This window comes from Petaurus breviceps, unplaced genomic scaffold, assembly GCF_028583685.1.
Source record: "Petaurus breviceps papuanus isolate PSGF00001 unplaced genomic scaffold, PetGlider_PUasm1.0 90925, whole genome shotgun sequence".
NCBI lineage: Eukaryota > Metazoa > Chordata > Mammalia > Diprotodontia > Petauridae > Petaurus > Petaurus breviceps.
In genome coordinates this window covers 34,165,767-34,190,034 of record NW_027187380.1, presented here as the reverse complement: position 1 = coordinate 34,190,034, position 24,268 = coordinate 34,165,767, and the positions used below count along the sequence as shown (strand labels likewise).

Here is a 24,268-nt window from a genome sequence, read left to right as displayed (position 1 = left end):
ATTGCTTATCTTCCCAGTAAGGGTGGGTGACAAGGGAGGAAGGGAATGAATCTGGAATTCAAAGCTTTAAAATCAAATGTTTAAATATATATATAGAGAGAGATATATATGTATATATCTATATATATATACACACACACATAATATTATTAATTATATTTACATGTAACTGGGAAATAAGATATACAGGCACTGGGGCATAGAGATCCACCGTGCTCTGCTGGAAAGTCGGATGGGGTATGGGAGAAGATATGAGAGAGAGTAGATTGGAGGAGGGGATATCCAGTAGGATGACTATTTTGGGATGGTGGATAGTGGTAAAAATGGGGAGAAAATCTGTAACTCAAAATCTGCAGAAATGAATGATGCAAACTAGAAGTTAATAAAGCATTTGATAAAAAAAAAAAAAAAGAATATCATGTACTAGAAGGAACTACCTGGGTAGTATGAATGGAATGATAAGTACCTGGAGAACAGTATAAGACTAAAAGGGTAGATCAGCTACCTACTTAGAGATTCTGGGTGTCTTTAAAGGCCAAGTTGAATAATTTTTAGTAGGGGTGAGATGATAATATCTGTATATTAAAAATATTAATTTTGCTAGAAAAGGGGGTAGAAAGTTATGGTTGAAGTCTGTTTCCTCCAAAGGAAGACATTCTACTCTGTTATTCAAGTTTCAAGGTCTGAAGGTACTTCTGGTTTTCTATGACTGCTCTGGAAATCTCAATTACTAACTAGGAGAAGTTGTATTCACATTCAACATAAAGACTGCACATGTTTTCAGATACTGATGTAATCAATACTTTGTCTTGAACTGAAAAAAAAAGAGGTATCAATCCTTTCCAGTCTCTGCCCTCCAAGCTCCTCTCTGAAAACACTAGAAACTTTTTAAACAATGATAAAACCCTTACATTTAATGAGATGTTTTCAAAAAGTTTTCATGACCATAGTGGTTATATGTGCTTTTATTATATTTAAGAATACCATAAAAACCTCATGCTTCAGTTAATATAGAATTAATCAACTATATCCATAAGTACTTAAGTTGCCACAGCATAGCAAAGTACTTACTACCTACAGGTGCCACTTGTTCTACCCAATAAAGATGTATATTTTGAAATATGATTGCACATGAAACTACAAATCTGCCATATACAATTTACTATTCCCTCCAAATATACAACAAATTTATCATGCAAATTCTACCACTAGATACAAATCACCTTATATCACCTTCATTTCTGAATCTTCCCCCTTCCCTATCCAGTGAGCCATCCATTGTAACAAAAAAAACTTAAAAAAAGAAAAGAAAAAGCATTTCAACAGAACTAGCCAACACGTCAACCAAGACTGACAGCAAATGCGGTATTCTCCATATCTTTTGTAAATGAGGGATAGGAATACATTTTTTCCATTTCTTCTACAGGCTTAAACATGGTCATGAAGATTACAGTGTTCAGTCTTTTTTTTTTTAATTCTTTCCTTTCACATTGTTGTTATATGTGATTCTAAGGGGAACTATTTTTGCTTCACAGACCTGCTTCTCATTTCAACCAACCCCTATGACTTTCCCTTTGTGAGTCAGGGAGAGCTCACAGTGGCAAGCATCAATGATGGTGAAGAGCTGTTGGCCACTGATGTAAGTATTTTCTTTTTTAGTAAAAAAAATATAGAATGTCAGAGTTAGAAGGAAAAGGTATTTTCTAGTTGTACAAAATTCATATCAGATTTAGAACTTCTAGGGGCCTTAGAGCACAATTAAAAACCCTAATTTGTTATAAATGAAGAAACTGAAATCTGGGTGAGGGCAGTGTTACTTGACCACTTCCTCTACAGGGATTAGATTGACTTGTAGTCACACAACTAGAAAGTAAAAGTCAGATCTGGAAATCAGATTTCAGGGCTCCCAGGTTAGTGTGATTCCATTTAGAAAACACCCCAACATAGGAAATAAAGCAAACCCCTATAAAATGGACATCTGCTCTGTGACTTTCAAGTAAAAAGTAAAATCCATTTTGCTTATGTTTATAACTTTTTATTTTTTATATTTTTAAAATTAGTTGCACAGCCATTATCTCATTTGATTGTAACAGCTTCCCTAAGAAGTGTCAGGATCCCCTCTCTTTTTACAATTAGGAAGTACCCCATTTTCCACAGCTAAGGCCTAGGGAGCAAGTTGTGCTCTGAGACTGACATACCAACAATCCTTTGTGCTCACCCTCTGGATGAACTCTGCTGCAGCAAAATCTCCCTTCTGACACCAAACTGTTAAATCTGAAAACAAATGGCCAAAAAGTCACAGAGATTATGCAACTGCTATTAACTTTGAAAATAGCAAAGAGCTCATCATAGTTAACTCTGAAAAATAGCAGTGAGTTCAGACAAGTTATTACAATCACATTTATCTATGGTCATTTGTTTTCAGACTTGACAGTAGTAGAAATAACAGGTATTACTTTCAACCTCATTTGACAGATGAAGAAACAATGGCCTGAGAAGTTTTAAGTTACTCATCTCAGATTACAAGATCAAGATGAGTGACAGTGTTGAAATTAGAATTCGGATCTCTTGACTCTCAATGCCTTACACTGAAGTCTCTAATCCTTACTCACAATCTGCACTCACCTCCTTACTAACATTACCTTTTTTCTCATTTCCCCAGATCTCCAGATTTCCTCACTGCCTCCTTTTTAGGTACACAGTCTCCTATCCCAGAGAAATCAGGCCTCTGTTTCTTCAGCATATGAATTTTTTATCAATGGCCTGCTCTCTCCCATGAAAGCTATAGATACATGTAACTAGGCTGTATCTTCCAAATTGGGGTATACCTAGGGAAAAAAATCCTTTATTTGAAAGGATTAGACTCTAATTCAGGAGTTCTTCACCTGGAGTCCATGAACTTCATTTTTAAAAAAATATTTTGATAACTGCATTTCAATATAATTGGTTTCCTTTGTAATTCTATGTATTTTGGTTTATGCATTTAAAAAAATCATTCTGTAAAGGGCTCTATGGACTTCACCAAGCTGCTAATGGGGATTCTGATGCAATAAGGCTTAAAACCCCTGGGATGACCTTTAAAGTCTCTGCCAATTCTAACATTTTATGCTTCTGTGATGACCAGATTCCAAAAGGCATAAGAATCACTACCTCTTTAAAATTAAGCCAAGCCACTCTTGAATTATATTCCTCTATACAGTCCATGAGATAAGAGCCCCTGTATGTTTCTTAGTCCTCACAGCAACCAGAATACAAATTTATAAATAATGAACAGGCACAATTGGAGAGCAAAGATCCCAAACAGCTTTATACTGGGGAAATTTAAAAGTTCTTCCCCTGATACTCCCAAGACATCTCAAAAGAGCAAATTTTTAAATCCTTAACCCAGGATGTGCTGAAACCAGCTCTAGAATCTCTTTTAAAATTTTCATTATGAGTATTTGCTCCTCAGAAAACAGGCAAACTGCATATGAGAGCTTGACTTACTGTTTTGGTGGTTGTCTAGATGTAAGAAAGTGATGGGTAAGATGTTCATACACAAATTAAGCTTAAAAATCTGTCACATGTACATTTTTTCCCATTGAGCAGATTGTTAAATGCCAAATATCCCTGTTCCTACTTAATCCCACTCTAATACATAGTTGTTTACCTCCATACCTCCTAAACCAAAAGCAAAGCCAAGGTCTTTGCCTAGAAAAGAGATGCTTTTGAACCCCTGTAACCCACTAGAAATATGATCCTTCTTACCCTCAGAATGCCATAGACATCCTGGGCTTTAGCTCAGAAGAAAAAAGTGGAATCTACAAGTTGACAGGAGCTGTGATGCATTATGGAAACATGAAGTTCAAGCAGAAGCAGCGCGAAGAGCAGGCAGAGCCTGATGGAACTGAAGGTAAAGCCATTGGACCAGACCATGAGATTGAATGGTCTTCCTCTAGAAATGAGTCCATAAATTGACAAGACTAGGAGAAGCATGCCTTGCTTTAAGATTCTGCTATATTCTTGAAAACTACACAGTAATGTGTGGTTTCTAAATCACCTAGTTGCAGGAGGGAAGAGATCCTTAGTTAACAGTAGCTAAATCCTAACTTTTAGTCCTAAATTGAATGAGATACCTGGCTCCTTTCCTTAACTTCTACTTCCATTCTAATTCTCATGGAAGGGAAGGAACAAAGGAAGGAGGGAGAGAGAAAGGAAGGAAGGAAGGAAGGAAGGAAGGAAGGAAGGAAGGAAGGAAGGAAGGAAGGAGGGAAGGAAGGAGGGAAGGAAGGAGGGAAGGAAGGAAGGATGGAAGGAAGGAGGGAAGGAAGGAGGGAAGGAAGGAAGGAGGGAAGGAAGGAGGGAAGGAAGGAGGGAAGGAAGGAGGGAAGGAAGGAGGGAAGGAAGGAAGGAAGGAAGGAAGGAAGGAAGGAAGGAAGGAAGGAAGGAAGGAAGGAAGGAAGGAAGGAAATAATTGTTAATGTTATTTTATTATACATTCATAAATTATTTATATGAGAGACAATATGGTGTAGTAACTAGAGTGCTGGCCTCAGCATCAGAAAGACTTGAGTTCATATCTCTCCTCTGAAGACACTGTCAATGTAATTCTGGACAAGTCACTTAAACTTTTAGTGACCTAGGCAACTCTCTGAGACTAAATTGCAAAAGAGTTATAGACATGCAATAATAAAGGGAATTTCTCCCCTGTGAGTTCCCTATACCTAATAAATTATAAGTCTATTTCAATTTTTAATATTAATAAATCCTTACTGAAGGAAGAAGGAAGGAAGCCTGGCTCATATTGTGGGGGAAGGGAACAGTTGAATATCAAAGATTATCAAAGACAGTAGGAGAGGATTGGAGGTTAGGAAGCAGCTGAAGTTAACCCCTCCATTACTTCCCACTGTAGACAATTTTGGGGGAAAAGAGGCTTGGAGGTGAGAAAAGAATCAGTCCAACTCCTCCTAGTATTATATTTTGCTCCAAATATTAATTTTTTTCAATTGACACCACCATTTTTCTAGTTACAAACATACACTCTATTCTTCACTCTCATCTGTCTTACCTTATCAGTTGTCAAGTCTTGTTAATTCTGCTTCTTCACTATCTCTTTCATCTTTCCTATTGCTTCCATTTCTACCATAAGTCTTCTCCCTTAGCTAGATTATTGCAATAATCTCCTAACTGGTCCCACTCCCTCCAGACTCTTCCCTCTACTATCCCTCCTTCTTGTGACTAACAAATGGATATTCCTAAAGTAGTTCTTACCATGTCCCTACCTTGCTCAACAAGCTATTCTCAAATACTTTTAGGATAAAATTCTAACTTCTCTATTGGGATTTAAAACCCATCTTGATCTGGCTGCCACTCTCTTTCCAGTCTCATTATACATTCCCTGTCCTTCCTCTTTTCCCCCTACCCCACTCCATATTTTACATTCAAGTCAAACTACCTGTTTTTTGTTTACCACATGTAACATTTCATCCTCCATCTTGGGATTTCTCACTCCCTTCAGGAATGAGTCTAGCAATACATCCTACTAGCAGCCTCAGCTGATTCTTTCATGCTGTAAGCCCTCCTCTACAAATAAATAAAAATAGAAGGATAAAACTAAATTTAATATTTTCTACTTATTTTTTATTTATCTTTATCTAAACTAGTTGAGCCTGGGGGCTATTTCATTTTTATCTTTGTCTTTCCAATGCTTGGCACAGTATTTAGTATGTAGTAAGTGCTAAAGCAATGCTTATTGAACTAGAAAATATCCATCAACCATTTTCTCCATCTCTTCTGCTTTTAATTTTCAAAGTCTTTAGATTTACAAATACCTTCGTAGCAACCTTTGTTAAGTGTACTCCAACCTTAGCTTGAGAAATGTAATTCCTGTATCAAATAAGATATTATTTATAAAGTGTTTAGCACAGTGCTTGGCACTTATTAGTATTAGTAATATCATATGTTAGATCAGGGATGGGGAACCTGTGGCCTCAAGGCCATGATATGGCCTTCTAGGTCCTTGAGGGTAGCCTTTTGAATGAACCCAGACTTCACAGAACATATCCCCTTAATAAAAGGATTTGTTCTGCAAAATTTTAACTCAGTCAAAAGGTCACAATCAAGGACCTAGAAGGCTACATGTGGGCTCAAGGCTACAAGTTCCCCATCCCTTTATAAGACCATAGTCCAGAAAGGTAAATCCCATTCTCAGAAGCTATCATCTCAACCAGCTCTTCAATTTCCAAATCTGACTTTCTTTCTGAAGTCCTTGCCTTTTTTTGGCAGCACTGATAAAAAGTACACTTTTGCCATTCCGCTCTTCAAATTCTTGCTGAAGAAGAAGTCATTTTTAGAGTCTTGCCTCTAATCCTTATAGCTGATAAGCTGTCGTAGATAAGTCATAGATTTGTTATCATAGATAAGTCTGGTATTTGTACTACTTATGTCACAGTGTGATTCAGAAAGCATTTGGTACACCCTAAGGTGCTATAGAGATGAGTTACACTTACATATCATGTAATGTGTAATCATTTTGTGTATATAATATATGATAATACACAAAAAGTCTGAGAAAATTCTAAGGTTTAGTTGAACAGCAAGAGATGACCCATTGGGACTAACTCTATTTCTCTTGTCATCACAGTGGCTGATAAAGCTGGATACCTTATGGGTCTGAATTCTGCTGAAATGCTTAAAGGTTTGTGCTGTCCTAGAGTGAAGGTTGGAAATGAATTTGTGACTAAAGGACAAAATGTCCAGCAGGTAACTTTTATTTCTTTGAATCAGCTCTATCCCAGGATTTTGGTTATGGCTATAAAAATGCTCATTTGGAGCCTGGGTGATCTTTCCTAAAGGTGATTAATTCTGTGGGTGCCCTGGCTAAAGCTGTTTATGAGAAGATGTTCCTGTGGATGGTCACTCGCATCAACCAGCAGCTGGACACCAAGCAGCCCAGACAGTACTTCATCGGAGTCCTGGACATTGCAGGCTTCGAGATCTTTGATGTGAGTAACCAAATTCTAAATACATCAGTCTACAGCCTAACTTAATTTACCATGACATTCCATATTTCTCCAGTCTCACTCAAAGTGTTTGATTCACTCAGTTCAACAGCCTAGAGCAGCTGTGCATCAACTTCACCAATGAGAAACTGCAACAGTTCTTCAACCACCACATGTTCGTGCTGGAGCAGGAGGAGTACAAGAAGGAAGGCATCGAGTGGGAGTTCATCGACTTCGGGATGGACCTGGCTGCCTGCATCGAGCTCATTGAGAAGGTTAGAGAAACTCCTCTTACTGTAAGGAAGAAAGGATGAGTTAATTATTCCTGCATAGACACCAGTCTTCCTTGGCTAAACTATCACTTAGTTGCCATAACTATATTCCATGTTCCATATGTTCTTAATATATTAGATATCATCAGGTTGATGGCTTTGAGTTCAAAGAAAATTAAACACTGTTGCTCAGAGTACATTTCTGACACCCAGACATTCCCACAGGAAGTATCTTAATGCTGGCTTGCCTTGGGAGGCTATCACATTTCCTTTTCAGCTAGATTGTCCAAAATCCTTAAGAGTAGCCCTATAATGATGAAATGATATGACACAAAATGAAGGTAAAGAAGGAAACTTTCATACTGGACATGACTGTGGGAGGGGGGGAAACAGAATCAGGCTGAGGCTACAGTTTGGGAAAGGGGGATATTTAGAATCACATTTTCTAAATCCTAAAGTAGTCTTCGGTATTTGGCTCAAAGATACTATTTCTTTAGAAAGTAATTCATCTTCTTGGTTCAATGTGGGCAGGAACAATTAGAGATGGGGGGGGGGGGTGGAGGCGAGGGAGAGGAGACTGGATGGGGATTGCCTTTCCACTCTAAAACCACCTAAATGACCCATTCTGAGAACAGGAAGTGTCCATGGCTAAGGAGCCAGAGTGCTGCCATTGGGGTATCATGAAAAGAGCATTGAACTCTGAGTTAGGAGGGCTGAGTTTGACCTCCAACTCTGATGCTGATTTCTGGTGTGACCTTAGATAATGGTCTTATAATTTCCTCATCTTTTAAATTGTTGAAGGGGGAAAAAACACTTGCTTACTCCCCAGAGCTGTTACTAGGATATTATTTTGTAAGCTAAGAACTCTGAAAACATGAAATGTTATTACCAAGATGGAACTGAGAAATAAAAATCATTTCTTTGACTCAGGTCTTCAGTTTCTTGGTGCTACTGTACACCTCCCTGGTCAGTTTCATTCTAGACTCCTGCTGGATTTGGGATTTAGCAGCTCTTACCTATTCACTTCTTTCAACTATGGTGTGCCTGATGCATATGCTTTTCTAAGGAGGAAAAAGAGAAATCAAGTGTCTGTTGCCTTCCTTTCAGCCAATGGGCATTTTCTCCATCCTGGAAGAGGAATGTATGTTCCCCAAGGCAACAGACACATCTTTCAAGAACAAGTTGTATGACCAGCACCTTGGCAAATCCAACAACTTCCAGAAACCCAAGCCCACCAAAGGGAAGGCTGAGGCCCATTTTTCCCTTGTGCATTATGCTGGCACTGTGGACTACAACATTGCAGGCTGGCTAGACAAGAACAAAGACCCCCTGAATGAGACCGTGGTTGGGCTATACCAGAAATCCTCACTAAAGTTGCTTTCCTTCCTTTTCTCCAGCTATTCTGGTGCAGAATCAGGTATGATCTCTTTCCTTCAGAGAAGCTCTGCTGTCAAATCTCAGCTGCCTTTACATGTAGCAATTTCTAACAGTCCAAAGATGAGCAATGAGAGGCCAAATACAGATATTAGAGTTCAATTTGTCCACTTATTTCTTTTGCCTCTTCCTCTTCCTTATCAGACTGCAACCCAGTAGAGGCTTCAGAGATGGTTTGCCAAAGTTTAGGCTTTATTAAGACACAGGAGTTTTTGTGGGATTCTGCTTTTGACTGGTGTGGTACTTTGTGTACAGTCACCCTTAATTAATTAACCAATCAGTCAATGCTTATTGAATGAATAAATGGATGGATATCACAAAAACTAAGGAAAATCCAAATAAAGATGGGGAATGAAATTTGATGACTTTGAAAAGTGAAAATTTCTATTGTAAAATACTTTTAAAGGAATGCAGTTTTATTACTGATTACCTATATTATTATGCTTCATATATGTCAAAAGAGCTATGATTATTATTATTAGTTCTCCTTCCATTAATATAAATAGCATCCTTTCCATGCCTTAATAAATCGTCTTCTGTGGCCAAAAATAATTTTTCACTTGGTAGATGAACTTCTAATGATGAACTGTTCTTAATTAATCAAGGCTTAATTTTGGTCTTGTATTTGAAGGCCTAAAACAGCATCATATGAACTATCAGGTCTTGTCCTTTGCTGGCAAAGCCTTTAAGAAGCTAAAGTGAAGCATCAATGTAAGGATTAAGACATGTAAAGCCCTTCAAAATTTGGCTCCTACTCACCTTTCCAGATTAATCTTATAAGGAATTTAATAAAGTATGTTATATAATTCTTGTGGAAAAGCAGAAACGCATAGGTCAGAGTATATAAAACTCTTTGAACATAAAGGTCACTCATAGATTAATGTGAGTTTGGCAAGGGATCTCCAGTGGACAGCCCCAGGGATCAGTTTTTCACCCTGTGCTGTTTATCATTTTTATGAATGACATATGGCAAGCTCATCAAATTTATAGATGATACAAAGCCAGGAAGGACAGCTAAAATACTGGATAATAGCATTATAATGCTAAAAGGTCTTGAGAGGCCAAAAAGTATTGGCTACAATTGAATGTTTATTAACTTTAATAAGAATAAATGTACATTTTTACACTTACGTCAAAAAAGTCAACTTCATATTTACAAAATGTGGGAAGCAGGGTTTGAGAAAGTTTCATTTGGAAAAAAAGAACTAAGGAGTTCATTGAAGTCAACCATGTGACATGGCATCCAATTTTTTTGGCTAATGCAATCTTCAGCTACATTAAATGAGAAATAACTTTCAGGAATAAGGAAAAGATAGTACATCGCCCTGATTAAGCCTTATCTCTGTTAGTTTTTGGTTCTGGGCACCACCATTTAGAAAGGACATTGATAAGCCAAAAACTATTCAGAAAAGAGTAACCAGGGTGATGAACCCATGTCATGTGAGGATCAGTAGAAGGAACTAGTAACATTAAGCTTAGAGAAGACTTCTTCATGGGGGACATGATAGTTATTTCCAGGCATTTGAAAGGTTGTTATGAGGAAAGGAATTAGGCCTGAGGGCAGAATCAAGAGTGATTAGAGTTGTCAAAAGTGGAACAGCTGCCTTGAAAGGTAGAGGGTTGGGTTGCTAGGTGGTGCAGTGACTAGAGCACCAGCCCTGGAGTCAGGAGGACCTGAGTTCAAATCTAGCCTCAGACACTTAACACTTACTAGCTGTGTGACTTTGGGCAAGTCACTTAACCCCAATTGCCCTGAGTTTCCCCTCCAAAAAGAAAAAAAAAAGGTAGAGGGTTATCGTATTAGATGTGCCATAGTGAAGATTTCTCAGAAATTCTGTGATTTTGATACTTCCTTACATTTTTTCAAGCCAAATTAGACGACTAGCTATTTATCAAACTTGGTAAGATTGCCCAGTGTCACATAGCTTATAAGTACCTCAAAGTGGTATTTGAACTCAGGTCTTCCTGTTGCCAACTTCAGTCTTCAATACATTACAGTCTGGTTAAAGGGCCCCTATATGGGGTGGCTAGGTGGCAGCTAGGTGGCACAGTGAATACAGCACCGGTCCTGGAGTCAGGAGGACCTGAGTTCAAACCTCGTCTCAGACACTTAACACAAAAACTAGCCATGTGACCTTGGGCACTTAACTTGCCCCTCCAAATAGCAAAAAAATAAAATAAAATAAAAAATAAAGAGTCCCTATAGAAAAAGTAGAGCAGGCTCAAGGGCCCCTTTGACTTGGTGTTTCAATCCAGGTCTTTCTGGAAAGGGAGTTTTCCAGAAGCAATAAAGAGGGCCTTGGCAAGTTGTATTTTTGTGTGGAAAATCTGAATTCTTTACACTCACATAGACTAGTAATATTTTGAAGAAGTAAGTAGATTCTACAGCTGGGGATGAAATGGGTGGATATACAATCTGGAAGAGATATCAAAGAAAGATGATTAAGAGAAAGATTATAAATTAGAATCGGAGTATATTGGCAGCTGCAATCAGAAACCTCAATTCATTCTCTAATTCAGAATTTGTGATAAAGTAGGTAGGATTCTTACAAGTATAAAGAGCAGAATAATTATGGCACTGAGGCTTTCTGTATTTTATCATTTGGACTTTTTGAAAATCATCTTTTTCTCATTTTTTATTTGACTTATTGGTACCCATCTGTATAATAATTTCTAATATTTTAATTAATCAAGACATTTTGCTAGATACTAGGAATATTTAGACAAAAATAAAATAGTCCCTGTTGTCCTCAGATCACATTTCTTTCCTCATCTTTTTTTTTTTGCTTTTTGGAGGGGCAATTGGGGTTAAGTGACTTGCCCAAGGTCACATGGCTAGTTTTTGTGTTAAGTGTCTGAGGCCGTATTTGAACTCGGGTCCTCCTGACTCCAGGGCCAGTGCTCTATGCACTGTGCCACTTAGGCTTCCCTCTTTCCTCATCTTTAGCTGACACTAGCCAATGGTATACAATGATGTTTGAATAGATATACAAGATTCTCTTTAAGTCTATGCATCAATTTATCCTTTTAAAGACACAAGGTACATCAACAAGACAATGAAGACCCAGAACAAAGAAACTTGTTTCTCCTCTTTCCATGTATTGTGGCATGCCCATTACATCTACAACTCCTCCAGTACCTATTAAAGTGCTGGATATACAATAGGTGTCCAATGAATTTTTGTTGACTGATTGATTAAATAACTAATGGAATTAATTAATTAAAGTGATTATATTCTACTGGGGAAATGTATAAGCATAGAGAAATAAAGTCAAGATGATTTGGGGAAGGAGAGAGGAATAGCAATTGGGGAGCAGTGGTGGGGAGGGTTTAAGAAAAGCTTCAAGGGGTGGCTAGGTGGTGCAGTGAATAGAACACTAGCCCTGGAGTCAGGAGGACCTGAGTTCAAATCCGGCCTCAGACACAACACAAAAAACTAGCCTGTGACCTTGGGCAAGTCACTTAGCCCCAATTGCCCTCCAAAAAGCAAAAACAAAAAAAAACAAAAAAGAAAACCTTCAGCTGGGAGGTTGTAACTTACAGGTATAAGGAAGCTAGGTATACTAAGATGTAGGCATAAGGAGGGAATATGTTCAAAAAATGAGGGATTGCCTATGTATCGAAAGTCCATAGGTAACCCTGTGTTCAAATGCCATTTGAGGTACTTATAAGCTATGTGACCCTGGGTAAGTAAGTCACTTAATGTCTCATGTAAAATTGACTGGGGGGGGGGGGGGGGGAGGAACTAAATAGCCTCAAAGGTCCCTTCTAAATATAAATTCATGGTCGTATTCTTTTTTTTTTAAAGCATTCTATGACCCAATCTTTTGTTTCTTCTAAGGTGACTCTGGTGGCAGTAAGAAGGGAGGGAAAAAGAAGGGATCTTCCTTTCAAACTGTATCAGCTGTGTTCAGGGTATGTGGTTGCCCCTTTCCCTTTGATTTCTCTCTCCCTGCAACACAAATCTTTCTCCACCCCTAGCTCACTTAGTCATTTGTTTTGATGCTCATTGACACAAAGTGGAAAAAAAAATCTTGCAAAGATAAAATTCCTTAATTTGGTCTGTGTTACAGGAGAATTTAAACAAGCTGATGACAAATCTAAGGAGCACTCACCCTCACTTTGTGCGCTGTATAATTCCCAATGAGACAAAGACTCCCGGTGAGTAGGCCATCTATTAGACAGACAGCCATTTGGTATTGACTTTTATAAGATTGTTAAGTGTTTGGCAAAAGCAAAGGCCTGTAGTCAGCATAAAAAATATGTCAGATCTAAAAAAATCTGCTTTCAAGTAGCTTATGTTCCAAAGATGACTAAAATAGAAAAGACATGAAGTGTTCCATTAGAAAGTAATCTCTCCTTTAAAACGCTAGATTGACAAAGGGTAGAGTGCGCACCCTGAGGTCAGGAAGACCTGAGTTCAAATCCTATTTGAAATACTTACCAGCTAAGTGACCCTGGGCAAGTCACTTTGTTTGCCTCAGTTTCCTCATCTGTAAAAATAAGAATAATTATAACACCAATCTCCCAGGATTGTTTTGAGGATAAAATGAAAAACCATTTGTAAAACAGTTTTTCAAACAGAAGTTTTCAAACTTTTAATCACTATACAAATACAATCTATTAGCTATTATTTTCTTCCCCTCCATTCTCTTTCTCTACCCACTTGTATCAATCATAGAAGCATAGATTATCAGAGCCAAAAGATATTTCTTGCTCTGTGTTCCCTCAGAATTGATCCATATACCTGTGCTGATTAGAATAGAAGAAATCAATATAGAATGTTTTGAGCTGGGGATGTCTTTAAAGATTATCAATATAACCAATCCTCTCATTCCCTTTCCCCTACATGACACAAGAAGAGAAGCGACTTGATTAAGGTCATATATGGGGTAATGAGTACTAGAACCTAGGCCTCCTGGCTTTTTTGGGTCACTTTACCTCCATTTGCTTCCATCTGGCTTTGTGCTTATTCTCTAGTTGTTTCATGGATGTGCCCTGGCCCCCTATGTCTCTTTGTTTCTCCATGTATTTGTCTCTAACTATATGTATCTCTCATCGTTTCTCTATCATCTGTGTTTCTCTGACTGTATTCATGTCTGTCTGTCTCTCTGTCTGCCTCTGTCTCTCTTTTTGTCTGTCTGTTTCTTTCTATCTGTCTCTCTTTATGTCTTTCTGTCTCTGTCTCTCTGTGTCCCTCTCCATGTCTCTGTGTCTCTCTCTCCATCTGTCTCCCTCTGCCTCTCTGTCTCTGTCTCCTTCTGTCTCTCTCTCTCATCATCTGAGCTGAGTCCTGGGCCCTAACATGACCAATCTGCATACATCTTGGAAGAAAGAGAAGTTCTCACAAATTCTTTCTAACCTATGCTTCCACCTAAGGAAATGGGTATTCTAGTATCCATTACTCTAATAATGTTATTTGATTTGTCTTATTCTCCTCCCAAAAGGGCTCAGATCCCCTCAAAGAACTAAGTCTTATAAGACATTGAACAAAAGATAAATTTCATTGAACCCAACAGAAAAAGCAGAATTCATCCAGAAAACTGGTCTTCCTTATCTGAAGGGCATCAGATGACCTTTCCTTCTGATGAATTCCCCCTTTCTAGGTTGCTTCTCAGTAAATATTACAATTCCTGATATGGATACTTATTCTCCTTGAGAGCTAATGGGGTGGCCTAAGGATCACTCTTTCCAAGTGAAGATGTACATAAACATCTACACTTCCATCTTTACTTGTCAAAGTTTCAAAATCCTTGCCTCTTACTATCTTCATGTCTCCAATTTCCTTTTCCTTGGGCTACATTTCTTTCCTCATCTTTAGCTGGCACTAGCCATTAGTATACAGTGGAGTACACAGTAGATATGCAAGATTCTCTTTACATCTGAGTCAATTTTAAAGACAAAAGCTACATAGACAAATGAAGACCCAAAACAAGGAAACTTGTTTCTCCCCTTTACATGTATTGGGGCATGCCCATTACATCTACAATTTCTCCAGTACCTATTAAAGTTCTGGATACATATTAGGTGTCCAATGAATGCATGTTGATTAATTGATTAAATAACTAAGGAAATGAATTAAATTATTTCCTGCCCACCAAGATTAGAAACCTTAAATAACCACAAGTGGTAGGGGTGTGGAATAGATCACAAAGTTGGGAAGAGAGGGTGCATGGAAAGATAAGAGAATTATCTAGTAGCCTTGGGGGGAAAACCAACTAGAATTAATAGCATGAGACTAACAGTGATTCAAATATTAGGAAATGTATATGTTGACACAAAGGCAGAGAGAAGGATCTATATTGGTCTGATGGAGAAAAAGTCCCTTAATTGAGAGACCTGGTAGGCCCTGGACAGGTTCACAGAAAGGAAAACCATGGACCAGGGTGGGGAATTGTGATGGATAGCAATTTAGCAAAAGTTATTGAAGGTGAAAACATAATTAATATGATCATCAGAGTTTACTTCAGACCACTCAAACAGAAAGAGGAAATTTGAGAGTTTGAGAAATAGACCTCAAGTCTGGCAAGAAAGCATGGTATAATTATGATGAGGGACTTCAGTTATGCCTATATCTGAGTTCCTTCTTTCTGCCAAAAGTAAAGCAGCTAACAATTTATTCACTTGCTTTAATGACAAATTCATTCTTTAAGAGGTAGAGTAGCCAACAAGGAGAATTTGTATCCTGAATTTGGTTATAGAAATGATAAAGACCTGGAAAGTGACCATTCAATTTTAGAACCTAGGACAGAGAAGTGTTTCACTCTAGAACCTTTTCAGGCAAGATGATCCATCCATTCATCCATTGATCAACAAGTATTCATTCAGGGGGTGGAGTCAAGATGGCAGAGTAGAAACAGGACCTCTTCCTGGCTCCAGCTCTCATCATCTCCAATCCATGTAAAAGGGGGAACTGAACAAACTTTGGAGCTACAGAACCCACAAAATGACACAGAGAAGCTAACTTCCTGCTGAGGACAGCCCAGCAGGCCAGCAGGAATCAGCCAGCGCAGTGCTCCGGGAGCCAAGCCCAGCCCTGTGCAAGCCAGAGGGTTTAGCCCCAGGGTAGCATGACCAACCACCAGTTAGAGGGACTCCAGATCACCAGCACCTGTGGCGATCCAGAATTATCAACACATAGAGGCTAAAGACAAAGTGAGAGGTCAATGCAGTGTGGACTTTGGGACCAAGTAGTTGGGAGTGCATCAGCTCTTGTACCTGGGGCAAGAAGCCTCAGAGGACTGTGGCACAGCCACAGCCACTTGGCAGCTTCAGCTCCTGGTGCTCAGAGTGTAGGGGGACCAAGTGACCAGTCTGAGGGGTTATTGCTCTTGCTTTAACCTGCTTGGATCTGGATTGTGGTCTAAGGTGGAGGTCCTGGGGTGTGTGACCAGCTTGCCAGAGCGTGTGGAGGCTTCAGAGAGGGCACCCAACTAATACCTCAGACAGCTGAGAAAACCCCAGTATTTGGAACGAAGCTCCCCTGTCTGGTAGCAGAGTCCTACTGTGGCAAAAAGGCCAAAAGTCAAGTAATTGAGTGGCAAAATGATCAGGCAAAGTAAGCAAAGCAAACAGAAGACTACAACATTAGGCTCCTATTTTGGGGGCAAAAAGGATCAAAGTATGGAACAGGAGGAAGACAGTGAAGTCAGAACTCCTGCACCAAAAGCTTCAAAGGAAAATACAAGCTGGTTACAGGCCAAAGAGGACCTTAAGAAGCAGATAAGAGAAGTGGAAGAAAAATTGAAAATAAAAATGCAAGAAAATTATGAAATGAGAGTCAACAGACTGACTGAGGAAAATCACACCTTAAAAAACAGACGGACTCAAATGGCAAAAGAGGCTCAAAAAGGCAATGAGGAGAATCATTCCTTCAGAATTAGATTGGAGCAAATGGAAGCTAATGACTATAAGAAATCAAGATGCTGTTAAACAGATCCAAACAAATGAAAGAATGGAAGGCAATGTGAAATATCTCATTGGAAAAACCACTCACCTGGAAAATAGATCCAGGAGAGATAATTTAAAAATTATTGGACCACCTGAAAGCTATGATCAAAGAAAGAACCTAGAAATCATCCTCCAAGAAATTCTCAAGGAAAACTGCCCTGATGTTTTAGAACCAGAGGGAAAAATAGAGGTTGAAAGAATCCACCAATCACCTCCTGAAAAAGATCCCAAAAAGAAAATTCCTAGGACTATTATAACCAGGTTCCAAAATTCCCCAATCAAGAAGAGAATATTACAAGCAGCCAGGAAGAAACAATTTGAATATTGTGGAAACACAATCAGGATAACCCAGGATCTGGCCGCTTCTACACTGAGGTATCAAAGGCTTGTAATATGATATTCCAGAGGGCAAAGGAGCTGGGATTAAAACCAAGAATCACCCACCCAGCAAAACTGAGTATAATGTTTCAGGGGAAAATAGGGTCATTCAGTGGAATAGAGGACTTTCAAGCATTCTTGATGAAAAAAAAACAGAGTTGAATAGAAAATTTGACATTCAGATACAAGAAGCAAGAGAAGCATGGGAAGGTAAACAGGGGAAAGAAATCATAAGGAACTTATCAAAGTTGAACTATTAACATTCCTACATGGAAAAACGATAATTGTAACTGATGAAACTTTTCTCAGTATGAAAATAGTTGAAGGGAATAGAAATATGTGTGTGTGTCTGTGTGTCTGTGTGTGTGCCTATATAGAAGGGTATACAGGTCTATATGAATACATATATGAATGTGTGTATATATGTTGACACGTATACATAGAGGGCACAGGACCAATTTAATAAGAAGGGATGATACTTAAAAGGTGAAATTAAGAGGTGAGAGAGGAATATAATGAGAGGAGATGGGGAGAGACAGAATGGGGTAAACTATCTCATATAGAAGAGGCAAGAGAAAATGATTACAATGGAGGGGAAGAATAGGTAGGCAAAAGGGAATGGGTCAACCTTATTCTCATTGAATTTGGCTTGGGGAGGGAATGAAATACACACTAAATAGGGTATCTCATCCTACAGGAGAGTAGGTAGGAAGGGGATGAGGAGGGGGGGATGATGGAAGGGAGGGCTGGAGGGGAGGGAAGTTGGAAGCACACACTTTTGAAAAGGCACGGGATCAAAGTAGAGAATACAACAAGTGGGAGGTGGGATAGGAGGGAGGGAAATATAGTCAGTCTTTTTTTTTAAAGCAATTGGGGCTAAGTAACTTGCTCAAGGTTACACGGCCAGTTATTTCTGGGTGTAGTGCTAAGTATCTGAGCCCAGATTTGATCCCCAGGTCATCCCAACATTGGAGCCAGTGCTCTTACTCGCTGAGCCACCTGGCTGCCCCTAAGCAATTGGGGTTAAGTAACTTGCTCAAGGTTACATGGCCAGGTGTTTATGGGTGGGTGCTAAGTGTCTGAGCCCGGATTTGATCCCCAGGTCATCCCGACACTGGAGCCAGTGCTCTTACTCGCTGTGCTACCTGGCCACCCCAGTCTTTTACAATATATCCACTATGTTAATGTTTTGCATTAGCTACACATGTACAACCTATACTTAACTGCTTATCTTCCCAGTAAGAGTGGGTGACAAAGGAGGAAGGGAATGAATCTGGAATTCAAAGTTTTAAAATCAAATGTTTAATATATGTGTGTGTGTGTGCATATATATACTATTTTAAATACTATTTTACATGTAATTGGGAAATAAGATTCAGGCACTGGGGCATAGAGATCCACCATACCCTACTGGAAAAGTCGAAGGGGGTATGGGAGAAGATAGGGGATATCCTATGGGACTGATATTTTGTGGCTGTGGGTAGGGGAAAATCGGGGAGAAAATTTGTAACTCAAAATCTGGCGGAAATGAATGATGTAAATCAGAAGTTAATAAAGCATTTGAAAAATGGGGGGAAAAATCCAAGCATTCATTCAGAAACTAATATGTGCCAGATTTATTCTTGGTTTCCTTGATTCCCTCAGCTGGAAATAATCATTTCTTCCTTGAAATCTGCATAGAACTTATCATATTCCATTCTGAATTAAAAGTATTGGAGTAGATGAACTCCATGTTCCCTTCCAGCTCTAACTTTCTGTGATATTGTGGTTTTCTGATTCTGTTCTGTATTACATTGCATATTTGTGTATGTATTGGATTTCCTCTCTCACACACCCCACTCCCTATCAGACTATAAGAATTATGGGGGGGGGGGGGACAAGAACCAATTTTTTAAAATCTTCCCAGAACTAGGGGCAGCCAGGTGGCTCAGCGAGTAAGAGCACCAGCTCCAGTGTCAGGATGACCTGGAGATCGAATCCTTGGCTCAGATACTCAGCACCACACCCAGAAATAACTGGCCATGTAACCTTGAGCAAGTTACTTAACCCTGATTGCTTAAAAAAAAAAAAACCAAGGACAACATGTTTGCCTGTAGTTGGTGCTTAATTGATGGTAATTCAGTGAGCTAGATAGGAGACCATTTTATCATTTTATCATAAATGGATATAGAAGAAAGAGTAAGGAAACCTCTCTATGTGAATTTTCATAGTCATTTCACCTCTCTTGTTTTTCTCATCTGCAAAAATAGAATAATTTATAATAATAATGATAATGAGGAGGAGGAGGAGGATAAAGTTCCTTCTTCTCTCTCTAAGAAAACTTATGATTCTACCTAGACCCTCCCCCTATACCACCAATTCAACTCTTTCTGGAGATTGAATTCATGATGATAACTTTCAACTATTGCCTAAGTGGACAATACTTAAGAATTCATCTGATCCAATTCCCAGCCCTGCTCAAATTTTGCAGAGCTTCATAATGTTGAAGATGAGAAAACTCTAATCTTGTTACTCAGATAGCATTAAGACATCTGTCAAAAGAAGTAGATCAGCAGAATGTTGCAATCTTAATTTGAATGACTCAGGCTGGGAGGTAGACAGATACTCTTTTCCCAACCTACTTAATGGAAGAGAGAAAATATCACTCACTCTGGGACTTCATCTCTAGCCCCTACTTTCCCTATTCCCATGCTCATCTGTTCCCTTTCTTCTTCCTCAAATAAATGTTGAGCAACCTAAAGAATTGTCTAATGACACATCCTTTTCCCAGGTACTTCACAAAGCAAGTCCCTTAATTATTCCTTTTTCTCAGGTGAGATGGATCATTACTTGGTCATGCATCAGCTGCGCTGTAACGGGGTGTTGGAGGGCATCCGGATTTGCAGGAAAGGATTCCCCAGCAGGATCCTCTATGCAGACTTTAAACAACGGTATTCAGCCTTTTTCCTTGATCTTATGACTTTTCTAAATTCAAACACTTTCACTTTTCCAATCTCTAGAAATACTTCTTAGGCATGAAGTCGAATGAAGATTCAAAGAACTGCTCCTGTTTTCTTTAATTGATTTTTGTTATGCATACATTGATCCACCTGAATCTAATCGTTCAGGATCAAGCTATTCAGGTTCTCAGAAATAGCAGTTCCCAGGGCACAGAACATTCTGACATAGCTCTGATCTCCAATATCTTTCAGTCCAACACATTGCACCTTAAATTCTGACACTGTCCAGGTTCCATGAGACACATCTCAGGAGATATAAGCAGCTATGTAGCTGAAGTAATGCTCACCTGTACGTGGCTCTTCCTGACCACCTTCATCTTTGTGAGGAAAGCAATTTGTAAACTGTAAAGAATTACATAAATATGAGCTGTTGTTAATGACATGGGTATACGGAACATACAATATTAGAAAGATAGTTACCCTATAAATCATATGAAGAGCAAGAAGAGGAACATGATTAAATCAAGATGAAAAAAGTCTTTAACAAAATATTATACTTATTTGTGAAAAAAAATACTTAAATAGCAGAGGTATAAAAGACCCTTTCTATGATAAATATATATGCATATATATGTACATACATATATAAAAACCAAAAGCTAGCATTATTCATAATGAACAAATAGTAGACGGTTTTCTTATAAATAGAACAGTAATGCAAAGCTGCCTTCTCCCTACTATCTGGCATAGTTTTAAATGTGCTAGAACTAGAACAATAAGAAAAGGGAATGGAATTACATATATTATTACTGGCAGAAAAAGGAGGTAAAATTAAGGTTATTTGCAAGATTGGAATGACGTTTTACTTAGAAAACTCCAGAAAGTCAGCAAATAAACTAATTTGAAGGCTTAATGGCTCTTGGAATATAGGGATAAAAATAATATCTATCCTTTTTACATAGCAAATAATAACCAAGAAGCAATGATATGAAGGTAAAATCCAATAAAAACTATATTTTTAAAATATCTGGAATTCAAACTACCAAAATAATCAATACTTACATAAATAAAGTTGTAATACATTTTACAGAAATAAAGCAAGGCTTAAATAATTTGGGGAGGTATTATTCATTGCTCATGGTTAAGCTATTTCAACATATTAAAAATGATGATACTACCCAAATTAACTTACAGATTTAGTGGCATTCCAATCAAATGACCAAGAGGTTAATTTATAATAAGCAAAATAATAGCAAACTTCATTGGGAGGAACAAAAGTCTAGAATCTCAATGAAACAATAAGAACAATGAGGAGGGAAGTATATTTCTAGATCCCAAACTATATTGTAAAGCAGTGATCATAAAAATCATTTTTGTATGGGTTAGAAAAGAGAAAAGTAGGTCAATGGAACAGACTGGATGAGTCAGAATCAGCAACAATAGAACCCAAAAGCCTGGTGTTCAATTAGCCCAAGAACACAAACTACTAAGGATAGGACAAGAACTAGAGAAAACTGCTAAGTATATAATTAACCAAGTAATACTATTGTTTAACAATAATTATTATCAATAACAATTGCCATGGTGGAAATAATAATAAACCTTGTGTTTTTATAGAACTTTTAACATTTTCACAGCATTTTCACTGTTATCTCAATTTGGTTGAAGAAAATGAGACCCAGAGTAACTAAGAAACTTTCTCAAGGCTACTTAAATTAGTTAATAGCAGAGCCAGGACTGACTATCACCTGAGTATCTTGAGTTCCCATTTTCTCACTGCCTAGGATGAGGCCACTGAGTCCCCACTTCTCATATGGTAGTTTTCCCATGTAGCCAGTGGAATTGGTTTTGATGAAAGCCTTATGAATTTGTGAAACTTACCAGACGTCATAATACAGATGGCTCTACAGTCCAGACAATGTCAAATTTATCAAGACAAATAGATGTTTTGCAAAGATCAATTCTTTAAATTTATTTATTTAATTTTAGTTTACAACATTCAGTAACACAATCCCTTGAATTCCACATTTTCTCCCCCTCTTTCTCTTCCCCTCTCCCTGCCATGGCAGCATGCAATCCTATATAGCTTCTACAAATACCTTCACAGTAAACATTAGTCAAGTTATGAAGAATTATAACCAATGGAGTGAACAAGGAGAAAGAAGGAACAAAACAAAACAAAACACTAAAGAGAGAGAGAGCAAGTAGTTTGCTTCAATCTGCATTCAGCCTCTGCAGCTCTTTCTCTGGATGTGGATATCCCTTTCCATCATGAGTCTTTTGGAGTTGTCTTATAACCTTGCATTGCTGAGAGGAGCCCAGTCTATCAAAGGTAGTCGTCACAGATACAATGTGTCTATAATTGTGTACAAAGTTCTCCTGGTTCTGCTCTCTTCACTCAGTATCAGTTTATATAAGTCTCTTCAGGTCCCTCTCCAGGTCTCTGAAGTCCATCTGCTCCTCATTCCATTACATTCATATACCACAACTTGTTTAACCATTCCCCAATTGATGGGCATCCCCTTGATTTCCAATTCTTTGCCACTGCAGCAGCTATAGATATTTTTGTACAAACAGGTCCTTTTTCCACTTCTTTGTTCTCTTTGGGATACAGCCCTAGAAGTGGTATTGCTGGGTCAATGGGTGTGCACTTTTTTATAGCCCTTTGGGCATAATTCCAAATAAGATCAATTTTTTGTACCCTCTTAAACTACCTGCCATGAGCACAAATTTATAAGTTCCTCTGGCTTCTTATAAAAAAAGCAACCTGGTGGGAAACCCTGAGACCTGAACAAAAAGTTGCATTTCAACAAACACTGAGCCAGCAGAACTGTCTCAGATCTATTGTGGTTACAGGGAATCTGATTATGCCCTTGTACTCCTCCCTTCCAGGACTGACCTGTGGCTTCTTTCCTTGCAGGTACAGGATCCTCAATGCCAGTGCTATCCCTGAAGGGCAATTTATAGACAGCAAGAATGCCTCTGAAAAGCTTCTTTCTTCCATCGATGTGGATCATGAACAATATAGATTTGGTCACACCAAGGTTAGAATCACCACTACCTCTTAAGTACTATTGAAAAGAGCTATAATACAGCACTTCAGAAGACTATGTTTATTGATTCAAATATGCTTTGGTGAGTCTTCCTGGGGGCCACCATTGGAAAAGACAGATTGTGCCCTTCTGTGCAGCCCAGGTAAAGGGAACTACCTTTATAGCCTGCAGCCCACACATAGTATGTGGCACTGAAAAAAAGAATACTGACTCTAGTCAGAAGACCTAGAGGCAATCACTGTCTCTAATGTTTATTACCTATGTCACCATGGGTAATCTTAACCTTCCTGGGCTTCAGTTTACTCATTTTTAAAATGAAGAGTTTGAACTAGGGGGCCTGCGAGGTCCCTTCCAGCTATATTATCTTGTGTAAGGGACATTGGCAAAGGAAGAAAATATATTCAAAGACATAGTTAAACCATATAGGAAAGGCACAGGTAAAAGCACAGTAATTTTCAGGTATACATGACAGAAAAAGAATAATAATAGTAATAAAAGAAAAAGCAAGAAATAAAAGAGAAGTGAGTTGTGTGAGTAGTGACAATTTGGAAGAAGCTGGGGACCAGTGCAGTGAGCTGCTATCCCCTTGGAGAATCAAAAGAGCTCCCTAGGAAGCAATTCAGCCTGAACCAGACCTAGGCCTTAGGAAACCAATGAGAATGAATTCCTACCTCAGGAATAGAGGGGTGAATGAGGGAAAGAAAAGAAGATGGGGGTTGTTGAAAAGAATGGTGTAGGTGAGCAAAGTAATGGAATTCTTTAATCAAGATGCACCAAAGAATTGGGAAAGATAGCAGAAAAGGGAATCAAGTCAGTACATGCTTGAGAGTACTCAGCTCCCAGCACACAGAAAAAGAAAGAATAGAACCCTGTGATAGACAACATGATGAAAAATGGCTTTTATTTCTTACCCTCAAACTTACAGGTGTTTTTCAAAGCTGGTCTCCTGGGGTTGTTGGAAGAGATGAGAGATGAGAAGTTAGTAATTCTCATTACCCGTACCCAGGCTTTGTGCAGAGCTTACCTAATGAGAGTGGAATTAAAGAAGATGGCAGCAAGGAGGTAAGGGGTCCCTTTTTCCTCTCTAATGATAAGTCCCATTCTTCTCATCTGAAAATATTCCTTCTCAGTAAATGATTTGCCACCATTTGCTTTGGGCCTTAATGCATTAATTGTTTTATAGCCCAGGTGTTTATTCTTAATATTAGCAGATAATCTCTCTCTCTCTCTCTCTCTCTCTCTCTCTCTCTCTCTCTCTCTCT

General features: G+C 38.5%; 1 protein-coding gene across 1 annotated transcript in view; it reads left to right on the top strand.

Annotated features, from left to right (window-relative positions):
• The window catches only part of LOC138152273 (myosin-13), a 76,914-nt gene that overhangs the window by 15,028 nt on the left and 37,618 nt on the right, over positions 1 to 24,268 (top strand). Inside the window, exons 9-19 of the mRNA XM_069075999.1 lie at positions 1,536 to 1,639; positions 3,754 to 3,892; positions 6,623 to 6,741; positions 6,834 to 6,983; positions 7,085 to 7,255; positions 8,360 to 8,669; positions 12,528 to 12,601; positions 12,760 to 12,847; positions 19,827 to 19,944; positions 22,874 to 22,997; positions 23,932 to 24,068. Coding sequence (XP_068932100.1) covers positions 1,536 to 1,639; positions 3,754 to 3,892; positions 6,623 to 6,741; positions 6,834 to 6,983; positions 7,085 to 7,255; positions 8,360 to 8,669; positions 12,528 to 12,601; positions 12,760 to 12,847; positions 19,827 to 19,944; positions 22,874 to 22,997; positions 23,932 to 24,068 — 1,534 coding nt within the window. The remainder of the gene's footprint in view (positions 1 to 1,535; positions 1,640 to 3,753; positions 3,893 to 6,622; positions 6,742 to 6,833; positions 6,984 to 7,084; positions 7,256 to 8,359; positions 8,670 to 12,527; positions 12,602 to 12,759; positions 12,848 to 19,826; positions 19,945 to 22,873; positions 22,998 to 23,931; positions 24,069 to 24,268) is intronic.